This window comes from Diceros bicornis, chromosome 1 (assembly GCF_020826845.1).
Source record: "Diceros bicornis minor isolate mBicDic1 chromosome 1, mDicBic1.mat.cur, whole genome shotgun sequence".
Taxonomy (NCBI): Eukaryota; Metazoa; Chordata; class Mammalia; order Perissodactyla; family Rhinocerotidae; genus Diceros; species Diceros bicornis.
Window position 1 is genome coordinate 55,208,980 of NC_080740.1, and position 23,966 is coordinate 55,232,945.

At 41.1% G+C, this 23,966-nt stretch overlaps 1 protein-coding gene across 1 annotated transcript in view; it reads right to left on the minus strand.

The window, feature by feature from the left end:
• Positions 1–23,966, minus strand: part of TRPC7 (transient receptor potential cation channel subfamily C member 7) — a 195,599-nt gene that overhangs the window by 118,504 nt on the left and 53,129 nt on the right. Inside the window, exons 2-4 of the mRNA XM_058549377.1 lie at positions 22,396–22,622; positions 15,606–15,768; positions 12,563–13,340 (exon numbers count right to left, since the gene is read on the minus strand). Coding sequence (XP_058405360.1) covers positions 12,563–13,340; positions 15,606–15,768; positions 22,396–22,622 — 1,168 coding nt within the window. The remainder of the gene's footprint in view (positions 1–12,562; positions 13,341–15,605; positions 15,769–22,395; positions 22,623–23,966) is intronic.

Below are 23,966 nucleotides of genomic sequence, written 5' to 3' on the forward strand. Positions count from 1 at the left end.
TCATACCTCCCATCTATTCTTCTAATGGCCCATGCATCTTTCCTAAAAAGTATTTACTCTCTCCTAAGAGGCCTAGATCTCCCCTCCCCTTTCCCTATTAAGGTAGTATTTAAATCTGAATTTCAAAGCCACCTCAGCGAGTTGCTCATTTTTGTCTGGTTATCTCCCATGTATGTAGGAGGTATATATGCTACTAAACTGTTTTTCTCTTGTTAATCTGTCTTTTATTATGAGGTCTCAGCCAAGAACTCAGAAGGGTAGAGGGAAAATCATTTTTCCTCCTCTACACATGCCTATCTGGCTCTCTTTGGCCACGGCTTGCAACATCCTTCTTCACGCGGTCCTTCCTCAATCCCTGGTGCCCACTCCCATCCTATACTGGGCCACAGGAGGTCTGTGGTGGGGACTCAGTGAATTGTCAGAGATTTAGTTTTTATTGCTTATGTATAGGGACTCTATTGTTTGTTTTAAATTATTTTATTGAGGTCATATTGGCTTATAACATTGTGTAAATTTCAGGTGTATTATTATATTTCAGTTTCTTTGTAGACTGCATCGTGTTCACTATGTAGGGACTCTTGAGCCAGCCGTGGTGGTCTAGCGGTTAAGATTCGGGACTCTCACTGATGTGCCCGAGTTTGGGTTCGTTTCCAGTCAGGGAACCACACCACCCATCTGTTGGTTGTCATACTGTGACAGCTGGTTGTTGCTGTGATGCTGAAAGCTATGCCACCAGTATTTCAAATACCAGCAGGATCACTCGTGGTGGACAGGTTTCAGCAGAGCTTCCAGACTAAGACAGACTAGGAAGGATGATCTGGCCACCCACTTTTGAAAAAATTGTCCTGAAAACCCTGTGAGTAGCAGTAGAGCATTGTCTGATACAGTGCCAGAAGGTGAGAGGATGGCACAAAAAGACCCGGCAGAGATCTGCTCTGCTGTACATAGGGTCACTAGGAGTCAGAATTGACTCCATGGCACTAATAACAAAGAGACTGTCGATTCATCAGAATGGCACGAAGATTATTTTAAGTTAAAGACATCTGAACCAACAGCAGCTAAACTTCTTTTGCTGACTTAAGCAGAGTCCCCCCCAAAAATACAGCCACCATAAATTCCCTCTCTGGGGGGTTTACAGCCAGAAAGGAGACTGACCACTGGTACCTGGATGACAATAAACATCACAAACTATCATGCCTTCCATTTGTTTCCCTAAAAGCCTGTGTTACCTAAAAGTCTTCTTTTTCCTTAGAAGCCCTTTCTCCTCCTCCCTTTCCCCTGTTATGCTGGTACATAAACCCTTGTCTTTAGCTGTTCTGGGAGCTACCTCTTTTATGCACTTCTATATGCATATGAAATAAACTCTGTCTTTTCCTCTGTTAATCTGTTTTTTCTTAATTCACAGGCCCCCAACCATTGTGACCTAAGAAGGTAGAAGAAAAGTTTTCCTCCCAACATGTTACACTAAAATTTTCCAGGAACTGATATTTATAAAGTGTTGACATCATATGGGGGAAATGCCAAAGTTACAGTATTCATTGAGAAAACCAGGATTCCAAATTGTTTATATAGTCTTGTCACCATTGCACAAAACAAACACATCTATGCACAGAAAACAATAACTGGACCTCCCTACCTGGTCGTAAAACAAAGTCTCAGGAATGAGACTGTGGAGGAATAGTCAGATGGAACACCGGGATGGAATAGCAAGTCAAGAAGCAGAATCATGTGTGCTTGGGAATTGGTGTGTGATAGAGGTGGCATCACAGATTACTGGGGAAAAATTAGAATACTTAATATTTAGTGCTGGGAAACCAACTCCCCATATGGAGAAGAACAAAAATCTGATACAACCTCACCCTCCATATAAAAGTAAACTCCAACTGGACTAAAGACTTAAAAGTGAATTGTAAATCTATGAAGGTAATAGAAGAAAAAAATAGATATAATGTAGGAGAATATCTTTGTGACCTTGGGGTGAGGAAGGATTTCTTAATAAAACTAAATGCACAAAACATTTAAAAAATAAGGGATTCTGTTCAACAAAGGGTGCCATAGACAAATTTAACAGAGGAGTGACAGACCGGGAGAAGATATTTGCAGTGTCTGAAATAGACAAGGAACTAGTATTTAGAAAATATGAGGAACTCCTGTAAGAAAATTTAAAACTACCCCCAAACAGAAATACTAGGTTATCGCTTCTCAGCCTTTTGGCTAAGATCAAATACTAGGTTAAAAAGTAGGTGAAGATGAAAGGAAGAGGCAATTCACAGAAAGGAGAAACCCATGTGTCTAAACGATATATGAAGCGCTTAGCAATTAGAGAAATGTGAATTAAAATAACTTTACATTCCTCATACTGGCAAATATTAGAAAGCAGGTTAATACCTAGAGCTGGCAGTGTGTGGCAAACCAAAGCCCCCAAGGGCAGGCCTTCTGGGGAGCAGTCAGCTGTGCTGAGTGAAATTAACCATGGGCATTCCTTCCTAGGTCTCTAACACAAGAACACTTAAATAGGATTGTAAGGGGGTACAGGGATGTTCTTTGCAGAATCATTTGTGATACCAAGAAGTTAGAGGCAGCCTAGGTACCCATCACTATGGGAATGAAAAAGTAAAAGGCTGTAGATGCAGAGAATGAAATACTAGGCAGCAATACTAGACAGAAGCAATGAACTAGGTTTACCTGCAGCAACATGGAGAGACCATAAAAAACATGGTGTTGAGTGAAAGAGAGTAAGAAAGATCATAATTTTATACCATAATCTCTTTTATGTAATTTATAAACACACACACACAATATGTTTTTCTATAGTCTCTATTAAAATGGAAGCTCCATGAGGGCAGAAATTACAGGGTTTTGATGGTCTCTAAGTGTTCCTAGCCTCTAGAACTTTGTGATAGGTGCAAAAGAAATATTTCTTGAATACGTTATACATACACACACACACACACACACACATATATACACACATATATAAAAACATTAAATTGAGGTGGATGCCTTTTTTGGGGTGAAGAATGGGAATGAGGATAAAGTATAAAGGGAAACAAAAATATGATGATAATGTTCCATCAACTGAGTCAGTATTAATTCAGATTTTTGCATGTGGGGGTAGGAAGAGCACTGGGAGGAAACATAGCAAAATACAAATTATTCTTAGATGGTGGGATTAATGTTGACCTTTTTGTTCCTTCTACTTTTCTACATTTTCTAAAAATTCTCTAATCACTGTGTTTTATTTTGATTATCCCAACATGCAACACTTGAAAATGTTTTTCTCATACTTGAGGGGGGCAGTGCCCCCAAACCAAGTTTCCCCCGTTGCTTCTGTCAGCTGCCTTGCACCTCTTACAAATCCTACCTCCTCCAAATACCACACACACACACTTTCACAGAATTCCAATATTTCTGTCTCAGCTTATGCCTTGATCAATAGAAAGCAACAACAATCTCTCCCATTTCCTCCAGACTGACCTCCTAGTTTTAGGATTGTCTTTGGCTTCCCAGAATAACTGAACTCGGACTTTTTGTCCTGCACTGCTCTCAGGGTCTGCCTAGATTCCTGTCTCAGCTTTCCCTAGTTCATCTCAACCTCGGGCTACCCCCACTGTACTGGGTTGAATAGTGTCCCCCTCAAATTCACATCCTTCCTTGAACTTCAGGATGGGATCTTACTTGGAAATAGGGTGGTTGCTGGTATAGTTAGTTAAGTTTAAGTCCTACTGGAGTAGAATGGGCCCTTAATCCAAAATGACTGGTCCTTATAAGAAGAGGTTAAGAGACACAGAAACACACAGGGAGATTACTATATGAACAGAGGCAGAGATTGGAGTGATGTGTCTACAAGCCAAGGAACACCAAGGAAGCTAGGAAGAGGCAAGGAAGGATCCTCCCCTAGAGCCTTCAGAGGGAGCATGGCCCTGCTAACACCTTTTTTATACTTCTAGCCTTCAGTACTGTGAGAAAATAAATTTCTGTTGTTTTAAGTCACCATGTTTGTGGTACTTTGTTACAGCAGCCCTAGGAAACTAATATATCCACCTTGACTCAACTGTGTCCACCAGGGAGGATTTTGGGTGCCCAGAAAAGCCTTGCCTGCACCCAGTGTCCTCCTGGCCTGGCATTCTCAACATCCAAAGCCTTGGGGGAAGATAAGAGAGAGGTCTACTTGATGCCTTTAGTTATGCTAAAACCAGCTCCAGTTGAAAAAAATCAGAGATAAGATTTAGCCATTTTCCTCTACTTTAATGAAAAATTTACTTGGGTCCATGCATCCAACAGAGGGAGAAAGATGTCCTCAGAATCTGGAAAATGCAGTGGAAAGGTTAAAATCCAATGGAATCCTTTCTTTTCAGGGGTTATCACTTCTGAACTCACTTTCCAATACCTCTGCGCTGGCAGCGCTTTGCGATGAACAGTTTGGCCAAGCCAGCGGCACACACTTCTCTACTTCCAAAGGTCGGAGTGGAAAATCGGAATGCTCATTACTCTCCTGCCCTCCTGCTACTCCACTGGTCTTCTGTCTTGGAGGAGAAGATAAAGAGCTGGCTCTTTTTTGCCTCCTATCCCTGTGCCTCTCTATTGCTGGGACATCACTGCGAAGCACTGAGAGGCTCCAAGGACAGGAGAAGCAGGGTCCTGGGAGCTAACAGACAAGCAAGCTGTCCTGGAAACAGCCAGGAGCTGGTCACCTTCTCTGATTGCATTGTCGCTCCAGATGATTCACCCACTGGTTGAGATGGTCTGGTCCTTCTGCACTCATTGTGCTGCTCACCCCCTTCCTGGGAGTACCTCCCTTTCCTACAGCAGTCGTCCAACTCCTTCCAGTCTTGTCTCCTCCAATCCATTGTCTACAGAAGGCAGAGTGGATCTTTCCAAACTGTAGATATGAGTCACTCACTTATCTGTTGAAACCTTCCAGTGGCTCCCCATTCATCTTAAAATGAAGTCCACCCACCAGTGGTAAGGCCATGGCTGAGGTGTTCTTCTTTAGCTCCTCTATCATCTGCTACCTCTCCCCTTTACTCCCTACAGTAGACCCACACTGGGCTACTCACAATTCTCTGAATGGACCTCTCTTTCCCCTCTCTGCACTGGGTTATTTCATGTGCAATTTCTGTTCCTGGAACCATCCTTCCCATTCCTTGCTATCTGTTTATCTCTCCCATACCCTCAGGTTTCTCTTAAACATTGTCTCCTCTGAGAAATCTTTAAACACATGCACACACACACACAAACACACGCAGAGTCAGCTGTCCTGCTACATCTTTTAAAACTGCCTTTTTACTGCTTATCACACAGCACGATTTATAAAGCTCAATTTATTTGTGTGATTATATGAGGAATGCCTGTCTCTTCCACTAGACTATCAGGTCCTTGAGGGCAGGAACTCTGTTTATCTTATTCATCATTTCATCCCAGCACCCAACCCAGAGCCTGGCTCATACTAGAGGCTTGGTAAGTGATTGTTGCACGAATGCTGACTTTTCAGGTAGCCCTGTAACTAGGGTCCATCGAGTTCTGATATTCTGTGGGTCTACAGATCATACCCGCATCCCACCCTCCTGACATCTGTTTTCCACATTTAAGCCAAATGTGAATTTGCTGCTAATAAAATACATACCTCTTTGTTGATGGTGTGTGCAGCATACTTGATTAATGTTATCCTATTATGATTAATTTATATAGCATTGTAACTTTTTTTCAGAGAAAAATCCTGCATTTCCATCCTTTCCATTTGATTTAATTTGTGCTACTACTCATTGACTAATATTCTCTAAGAACTGTCTCCATTTTCTCCATATCTCTGATATTTCAGACTGATAGTTGCACTTGTATAGGAAATGATTTTTTCCCAATTTATCTTGTGTGTAGTGATGAATCTTTTCCATGGAGATATTTTTCAAAAAATAATCTCTGTCTGTATTTGGCAGGAGCTCTGCCTGCCCATTTCCTCCCTCTTCCTCCTTTGCTCCTCTATCTTTTCTGCCCATGTCGCTTCTTTTCACAGCAATATTTTAGCAGCACTCTAGGCTTATTCAGTTTCAGTGGTCTGCGTTTTTCCAACTGGAAAATATCCCCTTGGCCTATTTTTAACCATGGAGCTCACATGCATAGCCTAGACTTTTTCTTGTTCTGGAGAGATCTGCTGGGGGTGAGGTGAGGGGAGAAAGGTTAGCAGAAATCAGGAAGACCCTCTTAATAGAAGAGGTGCTGAAACTTAAGCTGTGTTTATTGGGAAGAAGAGTTGCGGTGCCGAAAATCCAGTGGGCTTTGGGGAACAAAATGGGATCTCCGCTGAGCTCTCTGGGGAAAAATTATGTATTTATTATGGGTCAGGTTCTCTGCAAAGAGTTTCATATTCTTCATCTCATTTAATCCTCACCAACACCCTGGGAGGTTATTGTTCATTAATTCACTCACCAACTCATTTATTTATGGAGCTAATATTTACTGAGTACCTCATATATGTGCCAGAACTTTCTGGAGGTTAAATGGGATGTGGCATGGAAAGCTCTTAATCTTAACAACTGCGTGAATCATGATGTCATTTCCAGAGACTAGAGTAAGAGCAAATGTTTGCATGGGGAAAACAAGCATTCGGTTTTGGACATGTTACAGCCTGATCCCTACTCCTCCCCGTCCCCCATTTTTTAAGTAAGAAAACTAACTTCTAATAGAAGCCCAAGATTGCATGGTTGCCAGGAGCTGGTGCTGGGACTGGAACCCAGGTCAGTCTGATTCCAGAGCCAGGCTCTTTCCTCTCCACTCCACAGCCTTGAGGAAACGAAGCTTGGCTGCACAGGGTGCTCACCAGAGCTTGTCTCCTGCCTTTGTCCTCATCTAGCAAAGTGGCTTCCTTTATCCCACTTGAATACTTGTCACCCAAAGAACACTGTCTCCCTGTATTTTAGAGGCTGATACCCTTGGCATAAACCATAGAAGAGGAAAATCATTTAACTTTTGGCATTAGTTGTGACCCAATGAAAAATTGTCATTAAAGGACACATTCATTAGCTTATTTTCCTATGATGACTCATTAGTGAATGCTCTGGTGAAAGTGCTGCTTCAGACACTTAGGTAGAAAAATAGAAAAAGACAAAGCTAACATAGGCAGAAGTCACCTCTATCCCTTCTCCTGAGATACGCCAGTCCCTGGATCTTGCTCTCAGATATGGAAGCCTTAGATCCTGGCCCCAGTGAGGACCTGTCGACCGGCATCCATGCTCTGACCACACCTTTCCTACGCATGCTTAGTGGGAAGCCGTCCCATCATAGCTCATCACCTGACATCTGTGATCTTTCTCTTCTCTGCTTACATTCTGCATCATTAGATGCTCAGGCAGAAGGCTTGGGTGACACAGTCAGATCTCTAAGGGTATTGGGGATGATATATAAGTGAGTGCTTTGAGGAGTTTTCTGCCAAATTCTCTTAAGAAAAAACAAAACAAAAAACCTTGCTTTTAAGACCTGCAGCCTTCACAGCTTAAAAAATATTTTCCCAATGGAAGAGGAAACAATTTTCAAGTCATTTCCTGCATGTTAAGCAGAGGTTTGTTTATACTACCAGCCAAGCTTTCAAACTTCAAGGAAACGTATTTTCCTAGGGTGTTGGTCTATAAAATTTAAAAATCTTAAAAATATTCAAAGCATGTGAGAAACAGATGCAAACACAGATTCTACTGGAGGCTGGGGGTGGTGGGCTTATTCAGCCTTCCGTACTGTCTCAGGCTCAGGGTGGCCTTTACTCAACCTTCCTGGCATCCTGGCTCTGGATGGCCAGAGTTCAGATGTGGTCTCAGCTCTCCCTACGACAATATAAAGTCACTCCTCCTTCTTCTCCCCACCTCTTCCCTCTTCCATTTTGATAAGTTTGCAAGCAGATTACAAACTGTCATCTCAACATTTTTACCTTCCACAGTGGGATCTCACTAGAGATCATAGCAGGTGGCAAATTGGTCTATCATTATTTGCATTTTTAATTTGTGGTATTTTAGGCCCAGAGAATTTTTTATGGGTCTTAAAATGGCAACATAAACATTGATACATAATTCATTATCTATTTTTCATAATACATGTGGTTAACAACCCACTGACAAACAGAAAACTCATCAGCACTTTAAGTGAGATGAAGTTACAGCTTTAGCTTCCTTGCCTTTACCCTTCCCCTCTGTGGTCTGTAAGAATAAATTGTTTGTGACTGAAGCACCATCAGCAGCCTCCATGCTGGTGTTTTGTCCACAGGAAAAGCCATCTCAGTTACAACTTTGTTATTACTCAGAGTGACCAAATCTTAAATAACTAAGGTAAAGTTTTGGGCTTCCAATTCTCTGACTTGGGAAGATTGGGCACTTTTAAATTTAAGCAAAAGATGAGAGAGCAAGAGGGCTACCTCCAATCCCCATCCTGCTTTCTCTTTCCTTCCAAAGCCCTAAACCTCCCTCTACAATATTTCCTTGTAGTCTTTTCCTTTCTCATTCCCTCCCTGCCCCTGCTAGTCATTGCTGTTGGTATAATTCTAAGTTGGAAGAAAGATTAACACTTGTAATCTTTTTGAAGCAACAGCTCCACCGATAAACAACATGCATAGATAGAAAGCCTAGGAATTTGGGAAGACATCAGCAAAATAAAGGGACCCTGAGAAATTGTATCAGAAGGATGAACAGTGAAGAAAACCAAGCAGACTAATTCAAGAGAAATGTTGAGACCTTATTGTGTTCTTGGTGCTAGGAGCTATAACTTAACTGAAATGGAAAAATGCCTTATTTTTCCATGTTACTCCAGGTGCCTCTACACAGAGAGAGCCTGTTTCATCAGGATGAAATGCCTCTGAATAGTCCATCCCACTCTGATCTTCCCCTTCTGTGTCTTCTACTGCATGGATAAACCAGGCAACCAAAATGTCATGTGTGGGCAGTGCTCCCAGACTCCACATGTTAGGTACTGTGGGCAAGACCAAGAAGAGACACTGTGCCCTCCAGGTAATTAGTGGCCATTGGCACCATACAGTGCAGCATATGATTGGTCTTCAGTTATTTAATGTATGTTGGTTTTATGCCCTTAACCTCCTGTAACCTTCTTTAGAGCTTTCCCATTTCACCACATCCATCAAATACCTCTATTAAATCCATATGTGTAGGAAGAGGTTAAACCATAGATAAAAGTAATCACTTGCTTCATCAGTCGAAATGATTATCCTTTTAGAATTTCCTTCATCAAGTATTTACAGAATACTTACTAGATTACTGGGCACTGTTCAAGACACTAGGAAGGGCTTAGTGGCCACATCGAGTTTTAATATCTTTTTAGACCAAAGAAGATTAGAGAGACATAAGAAAATCCTTGAACAGGTGCATAATTTCCACACCAAAAATAATGGCTTGCTAGTAGGCATCTGACTCTAGCCACAAATTACTGGAGACCTTGACATTGGTTGTATGTCTTGCTAATGACTGGACTCTATTCTGGTGATAAATTAAATGACTCTAAAAACAATAGCCTGGACAACTGAATCCAGGTTTTGATGCATGATGTTTTCCAGTTAAGAAGAATCACTCCCAGAATAAATGTTTTAGAGGATCTGGAGGATGACATATGACATCTCCAGTGAGAACCTGATAGCTTTTTTACACAGTTGATGGCACTGGGTCATCTCCATAACATGTGGCTACAGTCAGCAATGCATAGCCCCTTTAAAGCAGAACAGACTCCTGAAGAGTGCATTTTAGAACACATACGCTTGCTCTTTATTCTTTTATTATAATTTGACTTCCCTCTTGCTAAGTTGCTCTGCTCTCTGAGAAGATTTATAATGTCAGAAATGCACATACAAGGATAGTTGAATAAGTAATAAAGTTCTAAAGGAACGCTTATGTTAATTTATAATGCACAATTTGTCAACAATCTGAAATATTATTTCAAACAAAGGTAACTAGGGGGTGTTAATAACCAGCAAATGTATTTATGCTAACTCTTATTTTGAGTAAATCATTGCATTGTAGAAAGGATTTGTCATCATGTTAGTAGTGTTCTTAATTGTCCATAATTTTTATAATTTACTTTTTAAATCAAAATATCATAGTAGATGCTTTCAACAAACTTCCAGTTTTAGATATTATATATACTGAAATATGCCAGGTTTTGGGTTTTGGTAAAGGAAACAAATGGCTCAGATGTAATTTCAAATGTTAGTCTAGCATCGTTTTATTTAGTAAGGCTGGCATGCTCCCAGATTCCAGATAAGTAGAGAATTGTACAATTATCCAGATAATCTGATCCAAAAAAATTTTTTGCTTGAGTTTTTTTCTCTTGGCTAGAAATATCTAAATTAATTGGCTTAGTTTTTGTTTTACATGGCCTATGCAGATTCCGTCTGAAGCCCAGGGAACAAGCAAAATTCCACCAAGTTTCCTTGGGAATTATTGGCCTTATTGCTGGTAGGTGGAGTTTACTGTACAGAAACAAGGAAAGAAGAGGCAATAGCTACATTCCCTGGAAGATTCTTTGGGTAATCTCTACATCCACCAGGTTTTCTAGATGAGGCTATGAACAATGCAGGATTTAGGGAAGTGGCTCTAATTCAGTAGATGGGTCCAAGATGGTGAGGGCTGATGGGGTAAAATTAGTTTAATTATAGGATTCTTCATCTATTCACAATTTGCGGTGCCCTGCAGCTTCCTGTAGGCCTGGCTCTTCTGAACCTGGCTGTAGGCGATCCCATTCCTGCAGAGAGGCTTCCATGGCCTCATGCATGCACAACTAAATTGTCCCCCTCTTTAGTCCCAGTGCCTCATGTCCAAATCCTCTAATTCGTCTTACCTACCTAGTCAAGTAAATTTCCAAAACTCTAGCTTTCATCATTTTAATTCCCTAAGCACAAACCTTTAGTGGCTTGCCATTTCCTACAGGATAATATCCATAGTTCTCAGCCTGACACTCAAGGCCCTCTGAGATCTGCCCCCAACTCATCTCTTCAGCATTCCTCCTCTGTGCCCCTACAGGAAGTCTTCATTCTAGTCACATGGAGCTTCTCATCAGTCCCCTGCCTGCCATGGGCCATTCTGGACCTCACCTTCACTTGCCTCCTCCAAATGCGCACCTCTCTCTTCCCACTGATCCAGTTCCTGCTGCTCAGCAAGGCCCAGCCTAATTCTGTTTCCTCCTTTGAGATCTCCCTGAACAATGTGGTCTGTGGGGCCTCCTTTGCTGTGAGTTGGTAGCCATCCTTGGCTACCTAATTGTGTCCTGTGCAGGGGTAGCTCTTGCACTGACATCTTGTTTAGATAATGAACTTTCCTCCTGCAGGTGACATCTTTTCCCAGCTCCATTGTCAGCCCTGCATGTGGCACCTCTTTGTATGCTCCATGGCATCATAGGCTCTGATTGAATGGCAGGATGAGAAATTATGAGCCCAGTTGTAGTTTCTACTCTTTCAGCCACACCTTCTGCAGTGGAGAATCCCTTCATCATTCAGATAAAGACAGATGAAACTCTGAGAAGCCCAAGGCGTGAACAAGGCCTCTGACCCATAATTTCCCGGAATGGCTAAGAACTGGCTCTGGGGTCTGAATGCCTAGATTAGAACAATGGTTTTGCTACTTACTAGCTATATGATATCTCTCTACCTCTGTGCCCTCATATAAAATGGGGACGATAGTGGTACCCATATCAATGGTTGTTGAGGGGATTATACAACATCATATGGATAAGGCAATTAGTGCTTGGCATATAGTAAGTGCCTACTTAATGTTTGCTCTTGATTATTATTAAATATTGTGTCAAAAGAATTAGGTCCCAGTCTTTTCTTTCAGGAGGAATGTCAGTTGACAGTAAAAGCACAGGACCACTATTAAATAACGGACTTTGGAGATGGGTCTCTATCTCATGGGCTAGCCTGGTAGGTCCAGGTATTCTCAGGGTGGCTGAATTACAGGGCTTTGTCCTGGACCCATCTACTGGGATGACAAGCTCAATTTTACAGAGACAGTTTTATTTTCATCTTCATGTGCCTCCTCCTCAGTCCTTTGATAGGACAATAGCGATAGCTTGCTAAATTCAGAAAGGCTGCAGCTAAGTCTTTCTAGCATTAGATATGAGACTGAACCTAGGATCAACACAGTCCAGGATGGGATAGAGATGTGAACAAGAAAAATCGAAACCATGCAAGTGAGACAATCAAGAAGTCCAAGACCTGGACTACAAATAACCACAGGTATCCTAGACACTCCTGAGCTCCCCAGGGGCAGAGCTGAGGTATTTCTACCAGAACCACAATATAACCTGCCTGTGTGCTGCTTGTCTTTTACTGCATGGATTTGTGCTTAAGTCACCTCTTCACCACATTTACGTGGTTGCAAATATTCCACCTAATGGGCTGCTTTTCCCTCAGGCTACATCTGACACAGGTTGAGGAAGTGCTGGTCTCCCCTGTGAGCCTGAACTGCAAGACTTCAAGGCCTTTACCCTGTGGTAGACTGGAAGACTGCCCATTTGGCTACTGGACACACCTGGAAGAGCCTACTGGGCATCCCGCCTGCGGATTGGTGAGTGGGAGAGTTACCTTGAATTCAGTCTCAATGTTGGCTAGTCTGGCTAACTCGTTGCTTAGCTCCAGCGCGGTGAGAACAGGGTCTTCACTGGACAGAGACAAGTAGGCGGCACTTGCCAGTCCCTTGTAGGCATTCATGCGCGAGCGCGAGTGGCTAAAGGAGTCCTTGCGCTGCTTCTCGGTGCACTCGTTGCACTTGCAGAAGTAGTCGTGGGGCCGCTCAATGCGGGCGCCCTTGAGCAGGAGGATGTGCACGATCTCATACTCCTGGCAGTGGGCCGCCAGGATGATGGGTGTGATGTCATGAGAGAAGCGCGTGCCGTCCTCGTCGTAGGCGTAGAAGTCGTCGTCACGCAGCTCCTGCTCCAGCGGGCTGAGCGTCAGGCGCTGGCCCTGCGCAAAGGCTGGGTGGTTGAGGATGGCCTCCACGATGCGCACGTAGCCCTTGCTGATGGCCAGCAGCAGCGCGTCACCGACCCGTGCCAGGTTCTCCTTCTTGAGCAGCAGCTCTGTGACTTCCAGATGCTCATTACCCACGGCCAGCTGCAGCGCGTTCTGCCCCATGTAGTCCACGCAGTTGAAGTTGAGGGTCTTGGACTCCTCCAGCATTTTTCTGACCACTGGGATGTTGCCATACTCTGCCGAGTCCAGGAAACGCTCCTCCTCGGGCGTAAGGCTGGTGCCTTTCTCATTGAACATGTAGGCGGGACCCCGGATGGCCTGGCGGCGGCCCTTCTCCCTCAGTGTCGTGTGCCGGCGCTGCATGTTTTTGAAGGCGCTGCTCCCCAACCTGTGGGGCGACAAGGTAAAGATGCTGGATTACTCTCCTGTGGGTTCCCCAGGGCAGAGGGAACAAAAATTGTTGAGATAAAAAGAATGTCATCACTGAAATCTTATGAGAAATCACTGTCTTATCACTGAGATTAAGACAAAATGGATAACCTGAACTATTCTTATTCAAAAGAAGAATATTGATTTAGTTATCTGGTATCTGTACCTCTTGCATGGAGGAGTGGTGGCAGAGCTGAAATGTGGGTTTAGGTGGAATGTAAGGGGAGACAGAGGTGGAGAGTGTGGGGTAGTGATGTGGCTGAAATGGGCCAAGGGCTGTCGGTTTTATTTCCATTTGTGCAAAGTTGAGCACGTCACTTAACTTCTCTGTGCTTTGGTACAACGCTTCTCTGCGCTTTTACCTGTTTTTTTATTTATTTATAAATTATTTATTTACCAACGTGGATAACTTTTTGTGTGCCATTGGGTCCATAGGAGGATTAAATGAGGTGACATGCATATAGAAATTGCTCAGTCAATGTTGATTTTATTCTGTCCCCTCTTGCCTATTGGTATGCCCAGTTCTTTAGGGGCTCTGCTGTAGAGATGGCCGCCACAGATACTGCTGCCATTGGCTCAGGTGTATTGCCCCCAATGAGCTCCCGCACTATGACAAAACTGCAATAATATGCAAGCGTGGGCACGCACCTCTGTTTGTACATTTAGTACTATACTATGTGGGGACTGTGCTTCCTTTCTGGTCCCCGTGCAGCCTAAGCACCTACTAAAGGGCAAGATGTGGCAGGGAGCAGGCCTAGACTCGTTGCCACTTACTGATGGCCATTCAAGCAGCCCTCTTGAGGAAATTCAGCCCTAGCTTCTTAAGATCAAACCTGGATTTTTTTGTGTGTGTGAGAGGAAGATTAGCCCTGAGCTAATATCCGTTGCCAATCCTCCTCTTTTTGCTGAGGAAGATTGGCCCTGGGCTAACATCCACACCCATCTTCCTCTACTTTATATGAGATGCCGCCACAGCATGGCTTGATAAGTGGTGTGTCGGGCCGCGCCCGGGATCCGAACCTTCGAACCCCAGGCCGCTGAAATGGAGCACGTGAACTTAACCGCTCCACCACCAGGCTGGCCCCCAAACCTGGATTTTTATATGGATGGAAGAACAGGGCAATTTATATGCTGGATTCATTTCTAACTTGTTGTTCTTTCCTATTGTGGCATAGTGTGGAGGTTAATACTAATACTACTAGTAATAGCAGTTAACATTTCTTACGCACTTACTATATGCCAGAAACTATACTAAGAAGTTAATATACTTCACATATATTACTTGTGTAGTTATTGCATCAACCCTATGAGGTAGATACTATTATTATCCTTATCTCAGATGGAGATCCTGAGACAAGTGGGGCTGAGGGACAGGATTTGAAGTCAGAAGGTCTGGATTAGGAATCCTGGCTCCACCTTTTGCCAGCCTTGTGACTTTGGACAAGTTACCTAACCTTTAGATTGCAGGGTTTTAAAATTACAGACTAAGAGAATAACAACTATAGTGTAATCTGAGCTTGAGCCAGATACCCTATCTCCAACTAGCTTTGAAACTTTTAGCAGGTCCCCAGCTCAAGATACTTTGTTAAATTAGAGAGGCTGGACCAGATGTTCCCCAGCTCTTTACGAACTCGAATATCTCAAACTTTTCTGATTCTCCAATTGGTCCTACCCGTATTTTCTATTCTCCTTTTCTATTCTACCACCACTCATGTTATTCAAATAATATTACAGTGGCGTATATTTCAATAAGAGAATATTGTTCTAAAGAGTAAGTACTTGGGGATTTGTTTTGAACTATTTTCCGTGTTCCCAATTGTCTTTTTGTTATTGATCATATCTCCATGCATTAAGAATACTCGGTACTTCATTTAAACCATTTGTAAAGGGCCGGCCCCGTGGCTTAGCGGTTAAGTGCGCGCGCTCCGATGCTGGCGGCCCGGGTTCGGATCCTGGGCGCACACCGACACACCGCTTCTCCGGCCATGCTGAGGCCGCGTCCCACATACAGCAACTAGAAGGATGTGCAGCTGTGGCACACAACTATCTACTGGGGCTTTGGGGGGAAAAATAAATAAATAAAATCTTAAAGAAAAAAAAATTAAAAAAAAAAAACCATTTGTAAAAAATAAACAAAACTAATCACAGAGGAAGGCTTTTAAGTTAAACTTAGTTTTTTGAGATTTTAAATTTTGGAGTCCACTTAGTTTTCTGCTCATTTTACCTTTTGACCTGCTCACACCCTTTTGGTTTTAGCTCCTTTAGGGGGCCCTGTCTAGTATAGAGCAAAGACTTGGAGGTCAGAGCCTGTACTCTAATCCTGCCTAGGTCTGAGTGACACTTCTTGGGAGAAGCTGCTAAACTATTCAGGCGAACAGCTTCTTCATCTGCAAAAAGTAAAAGGAATAATTATGGGCAATTCCCTCAAAAGGCAACTGTACGTGATAAATCCTAATTAAAGAGCTCTGTGCTCCTTTAGGAAGAGTGTCTGAACTGCCATGCACTCAGTGCACTTTGATACCAAAGTGCACTTTGATAAGAGAATTCTGGGGAAAAGATTTTCAGGATTCAAGTTCATGAGCTCCTTCTGAGCCAATATCTCTCAACAATGCCATTATCCCAGGGAGAAAGGCTGCTCTTTGATGTCGAAGCAGATTGGGGCTGTAGATTGGGAGTCCAACAAAGATCTTTACAGGAGAGAGGGACTCACCAATAGGTTGCAGGCATTTATTATTACAGGTTTTCAGAAGGAGAGAAAGTGACTGTGTTGAAAGCTAAGCAATCTACTCATTTGTATTCCCAAAAGGTCTTGTTTCAGAGGATGTTATAAACTCAGTTTTAAGGTCTGTCATCTGGGTGCACACACTCAGCTGGGAACTGAGCCCACAAAAGACTAATAATCTTTCTAACAGAATTACTCAGCCTGTCCTATGAGGAGGCTTCTGCCCCTTTCATGAGCACCTCTCTGGACTTAGCCATCAAAAATCAACCCAAGAAAAGGCAGTTTCCACTCAAGAGCATCTGAGCAGTACATCAGAGATGAAGTGGCAGCTATCCTAGAAGGAGTTGGCATTGAGCTTGATTCCATGTCACTTTTTCATTAGAGGTCCGCTCAAGAGGGAGAATAGGTCAGACTCCAAGGTCAAGAGTACACAGCTATTACACAGCAACAAGCCATGGAGAGATTAATCCAAAGGAAATATATTAACTGTTGAACCAAGTGAGAGCAGAGAAACATTTCACAAGGAAAATATAAGTACCCTATCTAAATTCGGAGACCATATGAATATCATAGATGATGCAGCCTACAAACTTAAAGGATGTTAAAGCATCATTTGTTAATTCCCCTCATTAAACAAACAAACAATCAAACAAACAAACCTAAAAAACAAGGTATTAGCGTTCTCATTTTTTTTTTGTGTGAGGAAGATCGGCCCTGAGCTAACATCCATGCCAATCCTTCTCTTTTTAGCTGAGGAAGACCGGCTCTGAGCTAACGTCTATTGCCAATCCTCCTCCTTTTTTTCCCCAAAGCCCCAGTAGATAGTTGTATGTCATAGTTGCATATCCTTCTAGTTGCTGTATGTGGGATGTCGCCTCAGCGTGGCCGGAGAAGTGGTGCGTTGGTGTGCGCCCAGGATCCGAACCCAGGCCACCAGTAGCGGAGCGTGAGCACTTAACTGCTAAGCCACGGGGCCGGCCCTTAGCGTTCTCATTTTTTAGGTGGAGAAACTGAGGTAGGTGAAGCAAAAAGACTAAACCTTAAGGCAAATAATTATCTACACAAGAGTAGAGCATCATATAAATTGTGATGTTTCTATAATAATTATGTTATATCAATAAAATATGTGTATGGCTAGTATTTGTCAGATGTTAAAATATCCTCACCACTTGACATGCATTTTTCTGAATGACCTTGAAAGCAGACACCTAGAGGTAGTAAAAAATAAACAAGCCTCTCTTTCTCAGTCTTAAAAACCTCAAGTTTGAGATACATTTGAATGCTCACAGAATTGTCAGTTCTGCTCCTTTCCCAGCAGAATTTGGCACTGATGAAAACTTACGGGCCTTTAAGTCATATACACATAAAAGCATATGATGGGACACACTACTCAATGAGATTGCTTCCAACATAAGGGGTTTCACGGCAGACCCTGGAGCCACGTGAACTGATTCAGATATTGATGGAGGCCTTTTAACCTCACTGGGTTTTTTTATTAGCTCTGACTCACTCTTACCCTAATATCCCTCTAATGATGCTTTTTAAACATTTATTTTGGGGCTGGCCTGGTGGTATAGTGGTTAAGTTCATGCGCTCCGCTTTGGCGGCCCAGGGTTTGCAGGTTCGGATCCTGGGCGCAGACCTACGCACCACTTATCAAGCCATGCTGTGGCAGGCATCCCACATATAAAGTAGAAGAAGATGGGCAGGGATGTTAGCCCAGGGCCAATCTTCCTCAGCAAAAAGAGGAGGGTTGGCAACAGATGTTAGCTCAGGGCTAGTCTTCCTCACTAAGAAATAAAAAAAATAAACATTTATTTTATTTTTCAGCTTTATTAAGGTAGAATTGACAGATAAAATTGTAAAATATTTAAAGTATACATTGTGGTGATTTGCTGTGTGTATACATCATGAAAGAAATCCTACCATCTAGTTGATTAACATAACCATCACCTCACATATTAATGTGTATATATATTTTTGGTGAGAACATTTAAGTTCTACTTTCTTAGCAAATTTCAATTATAGAATACAGTGTTATCAACTATGGTCACCATGTTTTACATCAGATCTTCTGACCTTATCCATCTTATAGCTGAAAATTTGTACCCTTTTATCAACCTTTCCCTATTTCCCCCATTTAAACATTTATACACCTATGAATATGTTTAGCCACCATATCCTTGCCATTCAATCTTGGCATTATAGATAGGCTTTAGCCATACATTTCACGTGGGTTGGAAAAAAATCCACAAAAGATAATATGTCAGAAAGATAAAGTCTTTTGATCCATAATAGCTGGTGGCCAAAGCTCACAGTCATGAATCAGACGTGTTGGTCTCCTGGACCCTGGGGATCTTGTCACAGTTTTAGGGCCAATAAAGAGCAAAATGAATTATCCCTAAAATACAATTAGCATTTGATTGCCCTTACTTTAATATTTTTCTTGAAAATGAAATTTGAATGCAAATTCCTTTTTATTTGCATATATTATTGAGATAATGAGTGATCGAACTCATCAAACACCTCAATTAAGATACTGTGTTTTTTATTTTCCATAAATGCATACATTGACATTTGATGTCATTGAGAAGAAGGGGTTCCAGTGGAAACAAAACCATATTTGGGAGGATCACTGATTATTAAACTCCCTCTTGATCCCTTGGTTGCTATTTTTATCAAGCTGCTCTTACAGATGCATCAGCCAGTCGAAGGAAGCCAGATGTCAGTGATCCACGAAAAGTATGAATTCTGCATCCCAAGTCCAGCTGCAAATGAGCATGACCATACAGCTTTTTGGACACGGGGATTGTGGTTAATTACTGATGAAAAAAGGCAACTTAATCAAAATGTCCTTTTAGAGATATTTGTTGTCTATTTTGTAAAGTTACTACATACACCATAGGTCTCTGTGGAAATTATCCAAGCCTGAAACCAATTCAGTCTGTAACATTCCACAACTGAACATCAACCACGCAAAATCTAGGAGACAGGTCAGTCACCCAAGAAAATCTAGTTCTGGTCTGTGCATCCTCTCCCAAGTGTACATACTCTGAGGTTTAGTCCAGAGCAACAGTGATGAAATAGCCAAGTGATTTGGAGTCTTCTCCTAAACCTTAGTTCTCTTACTAATAGAAAGGGAATAAGAAAAGATATCCTCCTCAGGACCATGTGCCTCAGGACCACAGTGAAGATGAAATAATGTACATCAAATGACCTGGATACTGTAAAGCTTTATACAAATATCCATGACAATAATGATCAAAACTTTACATGTCAATACACTGAAGTAAATGATTATAAATTGGCTTATATTTTACTCTACACTGATATATTCAGCTTAGCTATTTTTCTAAATGACTATATAATAGTGATAGTTCACATATATTACACATTTGCCATGTGCCAGACACTGTGCTAAGTGTTTTATATGAATTGTTGTTTTAAATTCACACAGATCATAAGATAAGCTTAGCTATTCTCCTCAATGACTAATCATAATGATTAACATTTATTACACATTAACCATGTTGCAGGCACCATGCTGAGTACTTTCATGCATTATCATTTTAAATTCTCATAAACTATTACATGATATAGATACTATCGTCATCCCCATTTAACAGATGATGAAATGAGACTCAGGTAAATGCCCACTTTTGCCAAAGCTACACAACTTGTGAATGGTAGACCCACTATTAGGAGTCTAATCTTTCTGATTTCAAAGCCCATGCTTTTGGCTGGTATGCTGCTGCCATCCATCTTCCTCCTGCATTTTTTTCTAAGTTTCTTTCGACTGTACATTTTTCCATTAGACTGCAGGATCCTTGAGGGCAGGGAATTACTTCTTTGTATGGTATATGTACCCAGTACCTAGTACCCCTGATGCCTGGCATATGGTGCATGGTCAAATAACTCAATCAATTCTTAAATAGTTGAATTTGGGTTGGTCATTAAAAAAGACCAATAAAATAGAGGTCTTAATGTTTACCAGTGTCCTCCTTCTTACAAATACAGGAGCCATTTAATCCTATAACTGCTATTTCCTATTTGTAACTGACAACTTTTTAAACAAGTTATGAATTCCCAAAGCAAAATTGGTTTCCATTTAGCTCCACTATAAATAATGGCCCATAAGTTTCTAGATGAGACAGATAGTATCAGAAGGTGTATTAAGTCTCTTAGATGACTGGGACAGAAAACTGAGGCATTCCTACTTTTTCAAAAAACTCCTGAAAAATTGTATGTATTTCCAAAGGCATCCAACTTATTTCTAAGTATCATCTTTCTTATTCTGTTGAAGTTGAAGTGAGATAGTGCATATAAATTACAGTGCCCAGTAAGTGCTGTAGTAACATTGGATAATATTAACTATTTTAGTTTAATATAATTGTAATCATTGTGGATCTAAAGCATTCATGTTCCCACCTAAGCTAGTGACAATAATTTGCTTGTATAACACATGTATTTTGAATAAAAGAAAAAATATATCCACCTATTTACCCAATGAATATGCATGAGTTCATAGACCTCACCAGTCAGGTTCTACAGGAAACAAGCAAAGTATCCTTCTGCTTACTCATTACAATATTGAGATATACTTTCCAAACAGTTCTACAAATGCATGATATTTTTTTCCATTGCATCTTGGATTGAAAAATATTATCTAGTGTTCCTGAATGTTAATAAATGATTTTATCAGTGATTTATTTTTCGCCAAATAATATCATTTAGAGAAGTTATTCTCAGTATTTTCAAACTACCTTGTGTATTAGCGATGCAAGTATAACTAGTGCTTTGTGTGTGCTTCTTTTATTCTTCTTTCTTTTAAAATCCTTGTCAACATGGAACTGGGGAGTTACGAAACTGGATGTCTATATCTCATTGTGTATAGCTCCCGATAGAGCTGAAACAACAAGTTCTAATAGTTACATATTTTTTCCCCCAAAGATTTGTCTTGGAATAAAATAGATATGTGTTACTTTTTGATTGTTTCATTGACTTCTGTGACAGAAGAATCTGAAATGAACATCTACTACCAAGAAAGTAAGAGAAGCCCTTAAATTTTGAAATGACAATACTGAAAAAGGTAACATGCTGAATGTTTATCTGGGGGAAAATGTTGATTGCTCTTCCTAAGCAAGAGATCCTGGCAGCTCTCATCCAGGATACCACATGCATCTGCAATTAGCCTCAATGAGACTCCAAATAGTTCTGATTTTTTTTTCTGGGTTAATTACTGCCTAAAGGAGTTAGCTGGTCTACATGCCCCTAAGCTTAGGGGCAACTATTTTTGGAAATAAATTTTTATGGATTATAATTGTGACATAGAACCGTGGTAAGTTGTTAACTAATTGAACCAATGTCATTGTTTAAAAGATCTTAGACAGTGAGTTTGAGTCATATCCATAATGAATATTCTGGATTAAATGTGAATTCATTCATAAATTTGATGTGTGCCCAGTGCTTCAGAAATAGGACCCACCAGCAGGTGGCATTCTGAGGCAAAAATTCACTCAGTGCCACCATCCAGGTGGCAATCATTATTGCCTCTTTCAAATCTACCCTGAATCCATTAAGCCTTTAAATTACAATTAATGACAATAGTATCCTGGTTATGTCTACTCAATCATGCTTAAGTGAATTTACAACTTCAAACTTAAAGAGGGAGATTCTGTGTTCTAGAGTTTCAAACCTTGTGTCGAAGCCCTGCCCAGATTACATCTCTTTTATTAAAAGCGTATTCGTTATGTTGAAATGGATGTCTAAAGGACATATTTTCAACAAAAAAGAGGAAAGAAAAATTACAATTTCTTTCTTCTCACCCATCATTCTTTAATGGTGGCTACTTTTTAGAATATAGATTTCTTCTTCCTCCTACCCCCATATTTATATTAAGATAAATACAACCACAAAAAATATCAAATTAAAAAGCTGTCAGTAGTGAAGGAGGAGAAGAGACAACACATATACTCTCTTCTAGGAATAAAACTACACTCCAGCACAAAAGGACTGAGCTACCAGGATGAGTTGTCTATTTCTAAATGGCTTTGTAAACTTAGAATTTCAACTAAAAGTAAAAAAAAAAAAGAAAAGAAAAGAAAAGAAAATTTCTCTATCAACCCAACAAATAAGAAAGATTTCAGATCCAGATTTATATCTATAAATCCAAGCAATGCACAAGAGGGAGAGGGCTAATAAATAAAAGTTTAATTCCATATTTCAGCCAGAAAACGACGGAAAAATCAATATGAAAGAATCATCATAGCTGCTTACATTGAGGGTGAAATACGCAGACTTGTCCCTCCTCTAAATGACCGGAATCCGGTGTTGAGTCGCAGTAATCTGGCTCCCCATGGGTAGTAGCCGAGGAGGTGCCGCTCTCCGTGGTGCTGAAGTATAGAGCTGGTCGAGTGACTGGAGTTGCGAGGATGTGAAATCACGCTCCGCTGTCCTTTGTGCTGCAATGGTAAAAACTCGCCTTCCAAGGCAGACCCACCGTACGGTTTGTTTCCTAATCTGGGGGAAATTTCCCAGGGAACATGACGAAGAAGGATCAGTGTGTGAGACTGGCATGCAGCGTAGTGATGGGTTGGTATAGTCCCCACCCCCTCTCCCAGACAGTAGCTTTGAAAGGGAGGTAGCAACTCTGCCTTTCTACCATAGCTCCTCAGAATTTCTATCTGCCCCCTCTCACACCCCGTAACAGCACATAACACACACACACACACACACACACACACACACACCCCTCAATTATATAAGGCGGCGTTCTGGTTCCTGAGGCAGAATATTCATCTGTTTAAATAAATGAAAAATGAGAAATGAACTAGTTTCCAACCTGTTGTATTTGTGTGTGTTTACAGGAGGGTGTTGAGAAGAAAACTAAAACCAGAGGAACCTGAAAAATGACAGAAGTATTTCCTTTAGTAAGCTTTAAGGTCACATACCACTTTGTCTTCTGTGAGTGATGCATCTTCTGACTTTACCCTTTTGTTTCATGATCTTTTAGCATTGTTTAGGATCAGGAAGAGGTCAGTGGTATGTATAGATCAAGTCTGATGTTAGTAACAAGACTTTAAAAGGGTTAGCTTTCATTTGTAACTTTGAATTTTTTGAAAGAAAATTCCTAATGCAAAAACCAATCTTTCCCATACCCCACACTCATCAATTGCTGTGTTAACAAATGGTCTACAATTTCTAAACACTAAGGTATTTTGACGGCCTCATTGGAGAGAAATCTCTTTAATTGAAATATTGCCTGTGTGAGAGAAACCAGAATTACTCCCTGGGTCTACCTGGGTCACTGAACAATAAATTGGATTGGTCATTCTTTGAAACTAACTCATGGATTAACAACTGACAGTCTGTAAAGACTGTCTCTGTGTGCAAATGCAATAGGTAGGATTAAAAATTTGACTTATAATGTATTTTGCACAATGCCATTCTAGGTTTATATGCAAATAAGATTGCATTGGTTCGTTAATATGCTACTAGCATTTTGTCTAGAAAGAACATGGTGTGTGGGGAAAGACCCTGGAATTTTGATTCACTTATTAACTGTGTGACCTTGGGCATAATGCTTAACCTCATTGAATTTCAGTCTTCTCATATGTGAATGGTGAGTAATAATGCTATTTTCCAAATATGTGGTGATAATTAATTGAAATAACATATACAAAGCACCCAGAGGAGTTAGCATTTAAGAGGTGCATAATAAGTTTGAGTGTTTTTCCTCTTCTTTTTACTCAAGAGAAGTTGAAGTAATTCTCTAGTTAAAACTTCTAAAAAGTCTGACAACAAACTAATTTTATTCCTATAAACCTCCACACAAGCTTTCCAATGTTAATGATTGTGCTTTAT